Raw genomic sequence first — 15,877 nt, 5'->3', positions numbered from 1 at the left:
TTCCTTAATTGTATTCTAAGTTTTAAAAATTAACGTGTTGTATAGCTTTTCACAATATTTCCAATTTTAAAATATAAAAATTTAAAATTTTCAAGCAAAATGTTTTTTGATATCCGATTATTTGAATCTCCTAAAAGCAAATGTTAGTCGCAAGTTAAACTCAGTATCCTTTAAATTGTACTCCACCTCCATTTGCTCTTGAGTAGCGGTTAATTGGCATACTTTACCGGAGGCGTTTAGTGTTTTCAAATAAGCAATAAATCATTTTGTAGACAGAGTATTTAGGTAAATCCCAAAGCGGCTAGGAAAATAAAATTAATTATAAAATAAACGTTTAATCTACAAATTTAAGTATCATTCAGATAAGAGGATTAAATTTAATATATTATCGTAAAGACCACAACTAAAGCCTTGAGCAAATCGGAAGACACGGAATCTCATTGCGTAGTTTCTTCAACCTCAAAAACTCCGATGCACAAATCGACTATTTCGACATCAGAATTCACAACTCAAACGTTTTCAGATATCGATAACTTACCTTTTCAAAGCCACTGAACACGCTTACGTTATAGACCTCTTCTTCCATGTTAAGCAAAGAGAAGCCCCTTCTCCAACAGCAAGTTTACGCTAAATTTGAAGACACAAAATGGTCGAATCTTCAGCGTGTCCTCACCACGAGAAGTCAAATCGAGTTTTACCGCCGGAATCGACCGAAGACTTCAGTTAAAACCACAGGCTCATTTTGCTGTTATCATTATCCTTAAGAGTATTTCGACACCAGTTAGTTAAAAATAAGTTCACGAGAACAGAGTTGGATTAACAGCGCCAAACGAGGGGCTCATCACTCTCAGATTTACGGTCCACCTATTACGGAATACGCGGTCACGTTCGGCTTTTCGCTTTTCTTCCTTTGCGGTTTTTTCTTCCGCACTAACCGACCAATCATAGACTTTCTTGGTTTGACGTCATTGAACATGTGGGTAAAGGTTTTGATTTGGGTCGCCATTTTATAATCTACACTCGCCGAGCGTATGTGGTAAGCCTTGGTTTGTACTTGGTCGTGAATTAGAAATTATACAAATGGGATAAATGATAACAGAATGACTTCGATAGCCGCAATGTTCTCGTATTTTGCGGGTTTATTTGCACGTTTTTCATCCAGTGAAAACTGAGATGCCGCGATAGAAATCACTGCCGCGAATTTTACGTACACTCTAAGAAATTGGAGTGTGATTTAACACATTTATAAGTACTTTATATGGGTCCAAATTTGACACCGTTACAGGTGTACATTTACACCCCTGAAGGGATTTAATCACACTTACACTCAAAAAATGGGGTGTGATTTAACACAAAGAAGAAATTGCCGAAAATTCATAAAAATGAGGAGGTGAAATTTTACGGGCGCAGATTTTTCAAAAAACTACTCATGTCCAAACCCAATTGATGAAATGTCATATACACTCTAAGAAAATGGAGTGTGCTTTAACACCTTAAAAAGTAGTTTATATGGGTCCAAATTTGACACCGTTACAGGTGTTCATTTACACCCCTGAAAGGGTTTAATAACACTTATTTGAGCAATTGGTGGCAAAGATAAGTATAAAATTGTGCAACAGAGGTGCAGTTTAACACCTTTTTAACTCTTATATCGCACTGAAAGTGAATTTTTACTCTCATATTAGTGTTGTGCAACTCCTTAAAGGGTGCGGCATAGCACCTTTCAGAGTGTCGCTTCACACCTTTAAGAGTGTCGCGTAACACCTTTAAGAGTGGGAGATTATTTGGTAGGATAGTAGTAGAAATTCTAGTACTTTTCATAGACTTAAGAGCAAAACCGATGACGTAACAACACTATAGTACCTACATTTTGACCACTCATGAGGCATAACTCAAATATCGAGTATGGTTTTCCTGTTTAATTAAATTTTGATTATCCGCCATTCCGCAGTATTATTAGCAATCAATGCTATATTCATAGCAGGGTTCTTCCTTGAGAGGACTTCATCACCTATAGGAAGGAAAGTTCTCACATGCAGAACTATACCTCTTTAAGTGAGGGTTGTTGCGTATAAATTCATTTTTATGGGTTTATAAACTTCTGAAAAAGGCAGAAAGTTTTTCACTTCGTACAAATGCATAGGGTATTAAAATAGTTTTGGAGGCTATACTATTCAAGCAGTAGATATAGACGTTCTTGTTAAATTTAATAATCTCTTTTCACTAAGAGTTTTTCGAGCACCAGAAACGCGTTTAATCTAATTTGCACTACAGATTTTCCAAAAAAAAAAATCCATTTAGTACTCTAATTTTTCTCAAAATAATGATAAAACATGTCACAAAAGCAAGTGCCCCACTTTGGCTTCTCAAGCTGGCCCTACTGTGAGGCCAGTATCTAACCTAGTCTCGTTTTTTAAGAGTATCGCTTAACACCTGTAAGAGTATCGCTTAACACCTGTAACACGTTTAGCATATTTTATGAAGGTACAAATCGCCAGATTACCAATTTCTTTGTTAATTTTATTTAAAGGATAAAACTGTTTTCTTTCATGAATATCATCTTTAAAAATAGGTTTAACAAGCACGTTTTTCAATAATTTTTTACTGTTTGTATTGACTTTAATATTAAAACATTAATGAAAAATAAATGAAAGACCTTATTTAAGAAACCAGCAGTAATATAATTTTTCATGTTTAATTTCGAGCGGTGTTTTAATAGTGTTATTTTACACCGAATTTACACTTTAAATTGGCCTCTAAAAACTCAAGGTAATAAAACACTCTTTTGGGTGTTTTTACGGGGTTTACACCGTTTTAACACCTTTTTAACACTTCCATTTCTTAGAGTGTAGGCTTTTATAGATTACGGCTATCTATTTTGTATAAAAACAAGTGTGCAGACGTGTTCGCTGACTACGCTGAGTGGCTAGCCCCTCAGTTGGAATGACTTTTTGAAGTGATGACATTTACAAGAAGCAATTTCGGAGTTTTATAAAAGTCATTTAAAAGTACACTTTGTGTCGCACGCACATTTGCGAAATAAAGTAGAAACTCGACAGCGTTACGACGCCTTTAATTTAAAAACAAAGATATAATCTCGGTTTACTGTCAAAGCAATAATGGCTTTGATAATGATGGTTCAATATTAGGAAAAATAGCTATAGAATACCGGTAATAAAAGTTTGATTAGTTCTTACTGGGCGGAATAATCACAACAGAATACATTGGAAAGAAGTTCAACGGAAATATTTCACGCCAATTGCATGACGGAATTGCCCTTCACTTGGACAGAACGTGTCTGATATTTTTTCAGTTGAACTTGGCGTAAATTCTGGGTATCACCAATGAACAAACGTTTTGGAAATGGTCTTTGGTAAGGTACGCTTTGAGCTAAAAGAAACAAGTTGGGAAACCAAAGTGAACCTCTCCGAGTCGAGACGCAATTAAGAGGTTTTTCTTAAATAATTAAATAAATATACTTTTATTATTATTTTAATCGTCATTAATTTACCTTAATTCTAGTTAAGTCGTTTAAAGAAACATTGTTAATAAAATCGTTTAAAACATAACAATTTTTGGAAAAGGGTATTTAAGGCGATTGATTCACAATACATGATAAGAAAAGCCGCAATTGCCTGAATCTTGGTGCGTGGAAGCCCTGCCATTGGGAGGGGGGCTAGACGTTCCTTGTAACCCTAAATTATCTCGCTAACGATGGGAGATGAAGCCGGAAATTGCTTTATTCGAACAAGTTTGCTCCGATTTGCCAACTTCGAACGCGGTGACAGACACGTCCAGTGTAAGACCTCTCCTTGACGTCATCGTCACTCGGAGAGGTAAAAATTTTGCCTTTTTAGCCACATCGTATGATGAACATCTACGATGTGGGTCTTAGTTTGACATGGCCTGTTGTTGGCGGTGGTGGTGGTGTCGTGAAAGAGAAATGCCTTAGGCAGTATATAACTTTTCGTTCGTCATTGAAGGGAGAGTGAATGGGAGAGAAATGGGGTGAGGTGATTTTTTTTCGTTCGTGTATTTTAAAAGGAAGAGAATTATAATAGTCACTTTAAGCATTGGATTTATTTGTACCAGCAAAGTTAAGCATTTTGAATTGTGTTTTAAGTTTGCTCGACATTTTTAAAGCGAGAGAGACAATTATTTTATTACCTTAATTTAAATGGAAGGTTTCCTACTCCATTTAAAATTTCTGTCACCCGTTAACAATAAGGGTTTCACGCTTTCAATCCCGCTCCCTTATTTCAACATTCAAAGAAATCGAGGGAAATTTTACAAGCAAAAGCAAATATATCCTGACGTTATGTTTAGAATGATCTTAAGACGGTATTTATTAATTCATTAATAGAAGTTACGTGGATCATTTTAGCGCTGTTAAAGACTTCGTATCGAGGGGCTATTCACTCACGTTTTCCGTTTGTGTCGCACTAACATAAAAATAACAGAATTATTTGAGGTTAGGATTAGGCCTACGGGTAATCTTTTTAGCACAGTTAATGGTAGCTCATCGAGGGTTCTTCACTCAATTTTTCTGTACGCCTTTTTTAGTACGGTACGATGTGGCTGCTATACGAGCCCAGCCCTTGAGTCGTCTTGTTTTTAAATATCTGACCATAATCGAACTCTATGACCAACAAACACAGTTTCATAAGGCAAGTAAACCCAGGGAGCACTTCCTCCAGGCTCCATGGTAGAACTTGGAAGTCATTTTGATTACGTGATTGGCTGAAACATTTAAGAGAATGAGAGGGGCAAATATGAATGGAACACTAGTTGCCATAATGATCAGTTAGATTCGCACTCGCGCAGGATCGGAATCATCGGATATTAAAATACGAGGCTGCCCCTGCAGCGCAACGGCTTCGGCTCGATTAGTTGGTTGGCAATCTACCCGACTTTAAATCGAGTGTTACATAATGGGGTCATGTGGATGGCCCGTGCCGAGTCGAAATGTTGCAAATAGTCGGACGACTTCTTTATCTTGAACAAAAAAAGACCATTGTCCTTCTCCTAAGACAGCGTTGATTTTAATTAAAATTGTAGTTCAAAATCTATACTATCTTAATTAGCAGCATTTGAAGAGTCTTTATTTTTATTTTATTCTCTATGTCATTCAAACTAATGACTTAACACCCAATAAACAATCGTAACCTAACCATACCTTACGCAACCAATGAAAATACAGAATATTTTGTCCCATATATTTGGTTAACCTCCGTTCAACAGAATATTGTTTCCGAGAACCACTTTTTAATCTACAAACCTAAGAATCAAGTCCAGACCAATTGATTATTACGTGTGGATATATAAAAACCAACGGAGTATTGCGCTGATACCCAGTTGGTTACTTAGTTATTTAGTGGACCCGTGATGCACGTAAAAAGGCATTGCACGCGATTCAATTTATATTTCAATCGTAAAGGGGTCTGATAAAAGTGACAGCTTTGTTGGTTCAGAAATCGTGGCAAGAGAAGTTCAGTAAAAAGCTAGGCTTCCAAAAGGAGTGTTGAAACGTATCTTATAATAGTTTCTAGAAGTTTAGAATAATTTTTATACTCGTCCTTCAAATCCAATTTTCGTATCTATATACATGTACAGAAAGCCTTCCCTCACTAGGAGCCGATTAGTCGCGGTGAGGTTGCTTTCAAAATTTCATAGACATCTGGAACACCCAGGGTTGGCACGCTGGTATCCAGTCCGGTTTTATCCACCTGGATTAAGCCGGATTAAACCACGATGAAAAATCCAGTGGATTTTTCAAAAAATATAATAATAGAGTACAGCGCAGGCACCATAAAGTGAGATGGAAGGAAACGTTTGACCCACATGTCTATACCTCTTTATTTCATCGAAATGGTCGATTCCCATATATTGTTGGTTAGTTTGACGCGCCCTCCTCCCACTGCCTCACCCGAAACTCGTGAGACTGAGTTGAATTTCGCAACGCTAAATTGTTGGGTCGGACCGCGCGTTTAGAAAAATCTTTATCAGACCCTGCCCTATAGGCCTTTCCAAAAATTGGGAGTAGCCATTCGAGAATCTGTTGCCTACTACGTCACTGCTGGTAAAGCACGCAGGCGCCTCTAAGCGCTTAGTATTATCCATATCCGGAAGACGAACGAATTTCAATATGGTCGTCACGTTCAAGAAGTGAAACTACGGAACGGCAGTAGTAAATTATTTTGGCTTGCTATCAGAAGGTAAAACAGTTTCTCATACGCATTATTAGAGTAATATTAATTATTTTACCTTAATAATTTCAAAAAAAAATAAAAAATTCCGACAGCCTGAAACTTAGACTGGAGTTACACGGCTGAACTTGACTAAGCCTTGGTCTTTGGTTGCTTAATTGGATTTTTGGACCGTACTAACTGAGAGTTGAAACTAAGGAGTTGCATTAAGTTATTTTGTTAAGAAAAAATGGTTGGGAGGCATTGCTGCGTTCCAGGTTGCTCATCTTCGACTCTGAGAAACAAAGGCGTGACTTTTAGTGAATTTCCGAAAGATCCAGATGAAAGAGATGAATGGATACGCATTATACTATATAATACTGACGTAAATTTCAAAGTTCCACAAAGAAGACCATGGTCTACACCCATTGCAAGAAAGCCACTGGGCACAAAATATCAAGTTTTATGTGGTTACCACTTCAGAGAAGACGGTTGTAAACTTAAAACGGACAAATACCCCATATATTTTTGGAAATCAACTGGTCAAGGCGATCTCGCCTTTTCACATGAGATTGAGATTAGCGAAAACCCTAACCTTCGCAAAGAGCTTGAACCTGAGGTTGCAAACTTGGAAGGAAAAATTTCAGAAAAGAGTAGTGATTCTGACACTACAACGGTAACGGATCATAATTACTGTCTAGAATATGAGCCTAGTTCTTTAGCTAGCGTTATCAAACATCAAAGATACTCTCTACTTGATCTACGTTCAAAATTAGATGGATATGATGAACTGAAAAACCAATGTAACGAGTTGCTGACCAAAAACCTGGCTTTGAAAACTAAGGTGTTAAAAATGGAAACGGAAATGAAAGATTTTAACGAACTGAAAACAGAAAATGTTGTCCTTAAGAACATAATTTCATCGCAGAAGCTAGAATGTCTGCAATATAAATCTAAAATTCAACTACTAGAAAAGTCGCTAAGACAACCTCCATTTTCCCTAAGTAAGATATCACAGTCGCCATCAATGATGAAATTTTATACAGGTTGCGAGAATATCGAGGGTTTTAATGACTTGTATGAATTTATCGAACCTGACACAAATAATTTACAATTTTATAATGGAACCAAAGGATACAAACGCAAATACAAACGAAATGATAATACCAAAGGTCGTCCAATGTTATTATCTTTTAAAAATCAGTTATTCATGGTTCTTTGCCGTTTAAAAGTTGGCCTTTTAGAGCAAGATTTGGCTTATAGATTCAGTATTTCTGTCTCAACTGTCAGTAACCTATGCATTACATGGTTTGATTTGTTAGAAAAAAGACTAACTAAATTTCAAATTTGGCCGTCACGCGCGGTGGTGGACGAGTTTATGCCCGAAGATTTCAAATTAAAGTTTCCTAAAACCAGAGTAATAATAGATGCCACTGAACTTTTTGTACAAAAGCCAAACGACTTTAAAACTCAGAGTGACACGTGGTCATCGTACAAAACACACAACACTGCTAAAGGACTAATAGGTATAACTCCTAACGGCTTTATTAGTTTTGTTTCGGATTTGGTTCCAGGAAGAATGTCGGATAAAGAACTGACAGAAGAAAGTGGTTTAGTTAGCCTCCTAAGTCATGGAGACTCTGTAATGGCAGACCGTGGATTTCTCATAGAAGATTTGCTTATGGAAAAGGGAGTTACTCTAAATATGCCACCATTTTTGCATGATAAAGCCCAACTATCTCTACAAGAAGAGAAAGATACAAGAGAAATAGCAAGCTTGCGGATACACGTTGAAAGAGTCATAAGGAGTGTAAAATCGTACCATCTTCTGAGTACAATATTCCCTAATAATATGAGTAGCCAATTAAATAAAATTTGGAAAATCTGTGCTTATTTAGTTAATTTCTGTAATGAACCTTTGTTGGATGTAAAAAAATAAATTTTATTGCAACCTTGAAATTTGTACTTTTTTGTTGCCTCAAATTGAGGGTTTTTAAAATATCACAATTTTTCAAACATTTTTTTCCATGTATGGCAATGCATGGTCAACATAAAAAGCTAAGAGTTTAGGAACCATTTTTGTATTCACAAAGTTTTCATCATATTTGATTCTATCACAGAATGGTGTATTATCACCGCAGTCTACTATTAGATCACACCACTTAAGGCACGTTAAGGCTAACTGACCCTGTATTTGAAAATAGAAGTTATGGTTTTTATCTAGAGTTAGCTTCTTATTTTCGTCAAATTTCAAAAATCTAGTTGTAGGTTCTTTGGCTTGTGTTGCTTCCTCGATACTTTGGCCGAGTTCTTTACATTTTGCTAATGTTTTTATTTCTAATAGTCCATAGCCAATGTCTTGAATATGTACCAAGCGATCAGGTGATGCGCCAAACATGGGAAGTGTAGGGTTGACACATAGTCCGACTGAGAATGTGGTAGCATTAGGGTAGATAAGTTTATATTTGATGTTGGCAAGCCCTTCATTCTGTAGTCCTTCTTGAACGTATTTATTCCTTGATAGATCGGCACCATTAATTACAGATTTCAAAAACGTTTCATTAACCTCTTTTCTTCGTTTGCATATAACGCCAAATTTAGAGGCGGTTATTCGTGCTTTTCTTTCAGTTTTCCACAAGAGACAGTTTGATTGTTCCCTGGTTTCTTGTTCGAGGGTTAGCGAAGTTTCTAAATTTAATTTTAAGGAGTCTGGGATTTTCAATAAGGCCCGAGTCAAAAGGGGTTTTAAACAGTGTGGGATGTCCAATGGTCCTAACGGTAGAGAGATCTGTTGTACTCCAGATGACAGTTCGGGAGTATTAGGGCTCAATGAAGATTTTGCGGTAGGTTTAATTGCTGGGTGATAGTCATTCTCTTCTTGAATTCTACATAACATTGCGCGTTTTTTGTCCAAACGTAATTTAGCAGTTGTGTTTAAAATTCTTTCTTTCATAATGTTATTATCGCGTGGGGTTTCAAAATCTGCCAAACAGGCATAATCAAGTAGTGACTTTAATATCTCTTTCTGCCTTTCGCTATCTTTTCCAGGCATGTGTTTGATAAATTCTAATTCATTAAAGCTTCTTTTTGATAAAGTCTTATTTACTGAAGGGGCACTCCAAGATCTTGCCTTTTCGGTGCATGCTTGGTCATCTGGCAAAAAGGTTTTCCCTTCTCTTTTGCAATCCAAAATATACCATAACAAAGCTCCAACGTGTTTGCAAGCACCACCAGCTCCTGCTTTGCAACCACACCATGCCGTTTCAACCGTTCCAGTTAGAGATTTCATTTTTATTGCTATGTTGTATTTAGTATGTATGCTAAAAGATCCTTCCACTTTACTTTTAATGTAAACATAGGATTCTTCATTATTAGGCGTTCTGGATGACAAAGGTTCGCTATATATTTTTCCCTGGCTCAAGAAAACTTCAGAAACTTTATGTGCTTTAAACATACGGTAACCAAGAGCGAGATGTTTTTTTGCTTTTAATTTGTCATGATGCTTGGTTATAGAGCTTTCCTTAAATATATGCGGAATAATTTTCAATTGCTTTGTCCAGTTACCTTTTGGAAGGGCTACCCTGTTATTGACTGCTGTTTTCTTGCCTTTCTTTCTGTTATTCAAAAAAGTTTAAATGTTAGTTATAAACTCAAAATTACGTAAATTAACTCTCTTACTTTTCCATAATTAACTTTTATTCCAAAGACTTAAGCCCGCATAGTAGGGGAAGGGCCGCCGAAAAATACCGCAAAGGCTTAACGAGCCATGAAAAAAAAATGCAGACGAAAAGCGGAAATAATGTAAGACTTTCTCATTGCGCATGTCAGTGATGTCACTAAAACGTCATTTCTGTGACGTAGGAGGCAACAGGAAAAACAAGATTTCAAGACCACAAGTTTTCCGAAAATTTTATAGAATGGCCTATTGAAGATCACAAAAAAAAGCCTACCCGGGCCCTACCCTGCCCTATTGAAGATCACAAAAAAGCCTACCCGGGCCCTACCCTGCCCTATTTAAGATCACAAAAAAAGCCTACCCGGGCCCTACCCTGCCCTATTGAAGATCACAAAAAGCCTACCCGGGCCCAACCCTGCCCTATTGAAGATAATAAAAATGTCTACCCGGGTAGACTGTATGATAACCCTACCCGACCCGACCAGCAAAACATTTTAAGTAATTTTCTCACCCAACCCGACCTTGGATTTTCCGACCCGACATGGGTCGGGTTGGACTGAAAAATCCCGAGTAAATCAGGGTCCCTACTCATCTCTAAGGGAAATGTCTATAGTTTTATCAACTTTTATGTACAATAAAAATGATTCGGCCTAGCAGAAAACATCTAGCGCACTAAATGTAAAAAAGAAGTGCTCAAATTAAGCACTAGAGAGTAGTTTAAAAAAAGCCAGTTAAATCCAATAAAATCCGGTTTAAACCAGCAAAAAACCATACCAGTGGCTTTTTCAAGAAAAATCCGGATTTTTGCCAACCCTGGGAACACCTTCAGTTGGCTAGTAAGTTTATACCTTTACTTTTTAGGCTAATGAAATTCTGACATTATTTTTTCTGGGTGTATTGTGATTGTGTTGATTTTGAACTATTTAGGAAAAGAGAAAAAATGTATGCTTACTTAGAAATGGCACTTTATAGAGTCGTGGTCACTGTATCTCTTGAGTATTGAATTGGGCAGGCATTTCTCAATAAAATGTTGATGGTTGTAAATGGAATTAACTTCCGTAAAATGGAGGAGAAAGAGTGGGGAACACATCTTTTAAATAATAATTGTGTGGAAATTGGATAATGAAGATTTCTTCTCACTAATGACCAAGTTCTAATCCATCATGCTTAACCCCGCGCTAACACGATTACACATTTTACACAGGGTTGGAAAAATCCGGATTTTTCTTGAAAAAGCCACTGGTATGGTTTTTTGCTGGTTTAAACCGGATTTTATTGGATTTAACTGGCTTTTTTTAAACTACTCTCTAGTGCTTAATTTGAGCACTTCTTTTTTACATTTAGTGCGCTAGATGTCTTCTGCTAGGCCGAATCATTTTTATTGTACATAAAAGTTGATAAAACTATAGACATTTCCCTTAGAGATGAGTAGGGACCCTGATTTACTCGGGATTTTTCAGTCCAACCCGACCCATGTCGGGTCGGAAAATCCTAGGTCGGGTTGTTGAGAAAATTACTTAAAATGTTTTGCTGGTCGGGTCGGGTAGGGTTATCATACAGTCTACCCGGGTAGACATTTTTATTATCTTCAATAGGGCAGGGTTGGGCCCGGGTAGGCTTTTTGTGATCTTCAATAGGGCAGGGTAGGGCCCGGGTAGGCTTTTTTTGTGATCTTCAATAGGGCAGGGTAGGGCCCGGGTAGGCTTTTTTGTGATCTTCAATAGGGCAGGGTAGGGCCCGGGTAGGCTTTTTTTTGTGATCTTCAATAGGGCAGGGTCTGATAAAGATTTTTCTAAACGCGCGGTCCGACCCAACAATTTAGCGTTGCGAAATTCAACTCAGTCTCACGAGTTTCGGGTGAGGCAGTGGGTGGAGGGCGCGTCAAACTAACCAACAATATATGGGAATCGACCATTTCGATGAAATAAAGAGGTATAGACATGTGGGTCAAACGTTTCCTTCCATCTCACTTTATGGTGCCTGCGCTGTACTCTATTATTATATTTTTTGAAAAATCCACTGGATTTTTCATCGTGGTTTAATCCGGTTTAATCCAGGTGGATAAAACCGGACTGGATACCAGCGTGCCAACCCTGCCAAAAATACATATAGTATTTATTTATTTTCCCACAAATACATTTAGTATTTATTTATTTCCCCACAAGTACATTTAGTATTTATTTATTTTCCCTTAAATACAATTAGTAATTATTTAATTTCCCAAAAATACATTTAGTAATTATTTATTTTCCCAAAAATGCATTTAGTATTTATTTATTTTCCATTTATTTCTTAGTCAATGTCTATGTAATAATTTAAATATCTCGAAAACAAATTCTTCTCAAGTCATCGCGAGTTTTCAAAAATATTTGCTATTCCAATATTGGAATTAAGTAGTATATACTATGAACTTTGGATTTCCTAATTGGAACGCTCCCACACTAGATCATGCTTATTTTTAAAAATTTTGAAAAATACTGGTTTCATTCGATGACAGAATTTGTTTACGGTTACAATTATTGTAACCGTTTCATTGTAATTGTTTCACTTAGTACTTTGGTTAGTTGGGTATTTGTCAAAGATTGCGTTAGCTATTTGCACGCCATTATAGTTACTTTAGCTTATGGTGATTTCCAAGTGTCACTTATTTAAATAAACTTGGTTTCATCCTCGAACGACAATAAGAAATAAAGTAGCTTAGTATCACCCAAAGTGGATGCGGGGAAAGTATGAAAATGCCAAAAGTCGCGAGGCATCAGAGTTTCGCCATGATTGGACGTTGAATCGGCGTAGCTATATTAGGCTTATTCACTCCCTAAAAGTAGGCCTTGTGCTAGTTCGCGGTTACCGTCGTCTGCAATTGTGTATTCTAAAACTTCCTCAAATGTTTTATTTTGCTGTGTGATTTAACCATGAAGGTACCAAGAGCAGATGTCATCTGCTCCTGAAGGTACCTATGCTTCGTGCAAATACTAGACTGAACCTACTCAGAGTGATGTGTTTGTTCGGATCAGAATCGTTTTAAATCACTTTCCGGATACAAGGGGTTTTATTCCTACAATGTTCGTTTAAGCCTAATGATGTTCAGTGGTTCTCGAAACTGGAATCTTGTCAGTAGCTTGTCGGTGAAGACGAAAGAAGCGACTCAAAGCATTGCCGCCCACAATCTGAACTTGGCTTCATTCTCAGCCGTCGAATGTTGAGGTTTAAGTTCGATGTGAAAGTCTCTCTCGAACAAGCGGTGAAATGCTGTTATTTGAGCGGTTTCCACGAAAGTCCGGAATCTGCAATCACCAAAGGGTGAGATACTTTACTTTTTCAAATCAGTAACTTAAATCAGGTTGCAAAATTTGTCCGCGTGATTAATGCTGACTTTATTTGATAGTTTCAAGGTATTAATTGTATAAGTTTGCTTTACAAAACTATTTCTACCATTCAAATAGACATAATTTTCTTAAACAATTTCATTATTTACGAGCTCGTTAATAATTGAATAGACCCATTTGCGCTTCGTAACGTTTTGAGGGCCAGTAAGACGTTTCCCCAACTCCATTTTTGAAAACAGCGCTAACTTCAAAATGTCACTTTTCCGTACAAAAACCTTTTTCGTCACTGTGACGTCTCGAGCCCATCAACCAAACATCAAGAAAACAGCGATTTCCTTGAGATTTTCGTTGCTGAACTACCCACAGATGCATATGACAAGGATACATTTCTCATAAGCGAGAATGGCCAACTTTGTTGTGTAAGAGACAGCCTGGCAGCCAGGTATTTGTTTGCTTCTTAGCCGACAAGTCAGGTTAGATTGAATTTAAGTAATTAGAATAGAGAAATGTTATTAAATGAATGAATCTATACGGTTGCAGTTGCGTCGAAATGAGAGCAATTAAATATGTGTCTTTGATATTTAGCTCTGATAATTTCAGAAACTTAATAAAAAATAGTGTTACATATTTAACCAGAATTGATTTTAATTAATTTAACAATAAAGTGTTATAAAATAAAAAGCTTGAGTATGGTATCCTCTTAAAAACCAGAAGTACGACCCATGAGCGTAAGTTTGAAACAATTTTTGGTAACGTACACTTGCGTCTAAAAAACATCTATTCCCAATAATTTCATAGACTTTGACTTCTTTGAGAAAGCTTAGTAGCAGAACCGCTGAACAGTGTGTTACATATTTTACATAAACCGAAAATAATATCATATAGTTAAACATTGTGTTATAAAAGGCTTCAAAAAAACACAGTTACAAATTGGAAGAGCTACCTTGGTATGTCAAAATTAACAAATCGTGTTAGAGATCCAATGAACAGCAATATTTTTACCTTTAATGTAGAATTAGAATTTAAATAATGCAAATGTAAAATGTTATTAAATGAAAGAATCTATACAGTTCTGTTTGTCATTATTTCCCTTGAAGAGTTATCGCCAACGTTTAGTCAGCGAGGCTTCATCATTATGGTGTAAAATTTACCTCAATAGCTCATTAAATGTCCCAGCTCTCACAGATAATAATGTAGTAATTGATTGTTCTACCAGTAAGATTAATAATTAATTGGTTTATAATTTATTTAAACCTAACTCAAGTATTCGTAATGTCTGGCTTTTATCCCAAATAACCAAAGTTGATGTTGCATATAACATCAACATAACGCTTTTTTGACCGAGGCTTAGCGTAATTGCTTAATAACGGGTGATTTTTACGTTTGAAAGTAATTCTAGTATTCTACTAAATTTTAAAGAGATTTTCTTATGAAAATATTAATAAATCACACCTAATTTGCCTCAAGTTTAATTCCAAATCCAAAATTTTGGTTTTAACCGAGAATATATAATATTTTTCACCGAATGTCTGATTCATTTTATTCTAAAACCACCCTTAACAACTTTAATCTTTATAGAATTAAATATTAGTTGGATCTCTTTGAAATTTTAACCACAAAATTAGGGCCCAAATTTTAGTTCACTGGCAAAATTTCAAAGCAGCAAGCAAACACAATACGAAAAACGTTACGGCCAATCAAAGAACCCTCCTTTAGCATTAGAGGCAGTATCAAGTCTTATCTAAGAGAGCGACCGCTCTCCTAGAATACTATTTTGGCTTCCTTAATTTTAACTCACAAAATATCAAGTTACAATTACGCATCCGATTTATGGGCGGCTGCGAGGCGCTGTCCGGTTGGTACTACTTGTTGACGTTGTTGTGTTGTTAAATTATTAGTTTACTTTGCCTAAACGCATAACCGTCAGCTTTGAAGTTAGAAAGCTGTTGGTATATGACCTACTGGCTTATGATTTATTTAATAATATTTATGCTTGCCCGATTGTCCACAAAAAGAAACAACTGTAACAATGTTGAAGTTTTTTCCGTGCCCTAGGGTTATTCCCATGAGAAACCAAATTTAAACCTTCGTTTATAATTTACATTGAGTGATTCATGCTTAGTGAGAGGAGTGAGGAGAATAAAAGACTGGGAGGATTTTAAGAGAATTTACAAGTTATAAAACTGCCACTCTTCAATATCTTTTTGGCCTTTTACTGTTTAAAGTGTCTGTAAAAACCTCAGCGGACAGTTGAATTTTTATTTGGAAAAAGTCGTTATTGACGTCACAGCCCCCCCGCAGGAAACAGTGTTAAGGCATTTTCCTATTTTTGCGTTTTTGAGCCTTATCCGGCAGGTGATACAATTGGGCCAATCCCAGCTCCTTTGATATTGGTACGATCGCTGGTTCTAGCAAACGCAGCGGGGGTTTGGGGGTGACTGAAACTCCGGTGCGGGGCGGGTCACAACCAGTCACAAGAGAAATTAACCTGATGAGAAGAACCGATTTACAATCACGACATAACTCCTCATTGACGCGTTTTACATCAGCTGCTGACGTTAATTATTTTGGGGGAGGGGAGGGGGAGGGAGCCTTTTTCAAAACATATTCAACGGTCCGCCGACCGCTTTACTGTCCCTTTAAAATCAGTTGAAGAAAACATTTTTAAATTATATATTTATATTTTCACA

The 15,877-nt window shown here is 36.7% G+C and overlaps 2 protein-coding genes and 1 long non-coding RNA gene across 4 annotated transcripts; 1 reads left to right on the top strand and 2 right to left on the bottom strand.

Moving 5' to 3' along the window:
- Positions 1-6,435: 6,435 nt before the first annotated feature.
- On the top strand, positions 6,436-8,144 carry LOC149679054 (uncharacterized). The gene has a single exon (XM_089836866.1). The coding sequence runs from the start codon at positions 6,436-6,438 to the stop codon at positions 8,122-8,124; it is 1,689 nt and encodes a 562-aa protein (XP_089692992.1). The 3' UTR covers positions 8,125-8,144.
- A 52-nt stretch (positions 8,145-8,196) lies between these two features.
- On the bottom strand, positions 8,197-10,106 carry LOC149679053 (uncharacterized). The gene is made up of 2 exons (XM_089836867.1): positions 9,864-10,106; positions 8,197-9,799 (listed from the first exon to the last, which is right to left on the bottom strand). Exons 1-2 carry the CDS (start codon positions 9,869-9,871, stop codon positions 8,197-8,199), a joined length of 1,611 nt encoding a protein of 536 aa, XP_089692993.1. The 5' UTR covers positions 9,872-10,106.
- A 2,084-nt stretch (positions 10,107-12,190) lies between these two features.
- LOC149679052 (uncharacterized) lies at positions 12,191-14,685 on the bottom strand. 2 transcript variants are annotated; one of them, XR_016366293.1, is made up of 4 exons: positions 14,256-14,685; positions 14,131-14,189; positions 13,946-14,022; positions 12,191-13,145 (listed from the first exon to the last, which is right to left on the bottom strand). It is a non-coding gene; the product is annotated as an uncharacterized LOC149679052 (long non-coding RNA). The 2 variants fall into 2 exon arrangements; XR_016366292.1 differs by lacking the exon at positions 12,191-13,145 and having other exon boundaries at positions 13,815-14,022.
- Positions 14,686-15,877: the final 1,192 nt, after the last annotated feature.

The sequence above is a fragment of the Phalangium opilio genome, unplaced genomic scaffold (assembly GCF_054372755.1).
Source record: "Phalangium opilio isolate 3A_F unplaced genomic scaffold, DU_Popi_V2 ptg000042l_1, whole genome shotgun sequence".
In the NCBI taxonomy this organism is placed as follows: domain Eukaryota; kingdom Metazoa; phylum Arthropoda; class Arachnida; order Opiliones; family Phalangiidae; genus Phalangium; species Phalangium opilio.
Note: the sequence above shows the minus strand (reverse complement) of the source record. Positions and strands in the feature narration are given on the sequence as shown.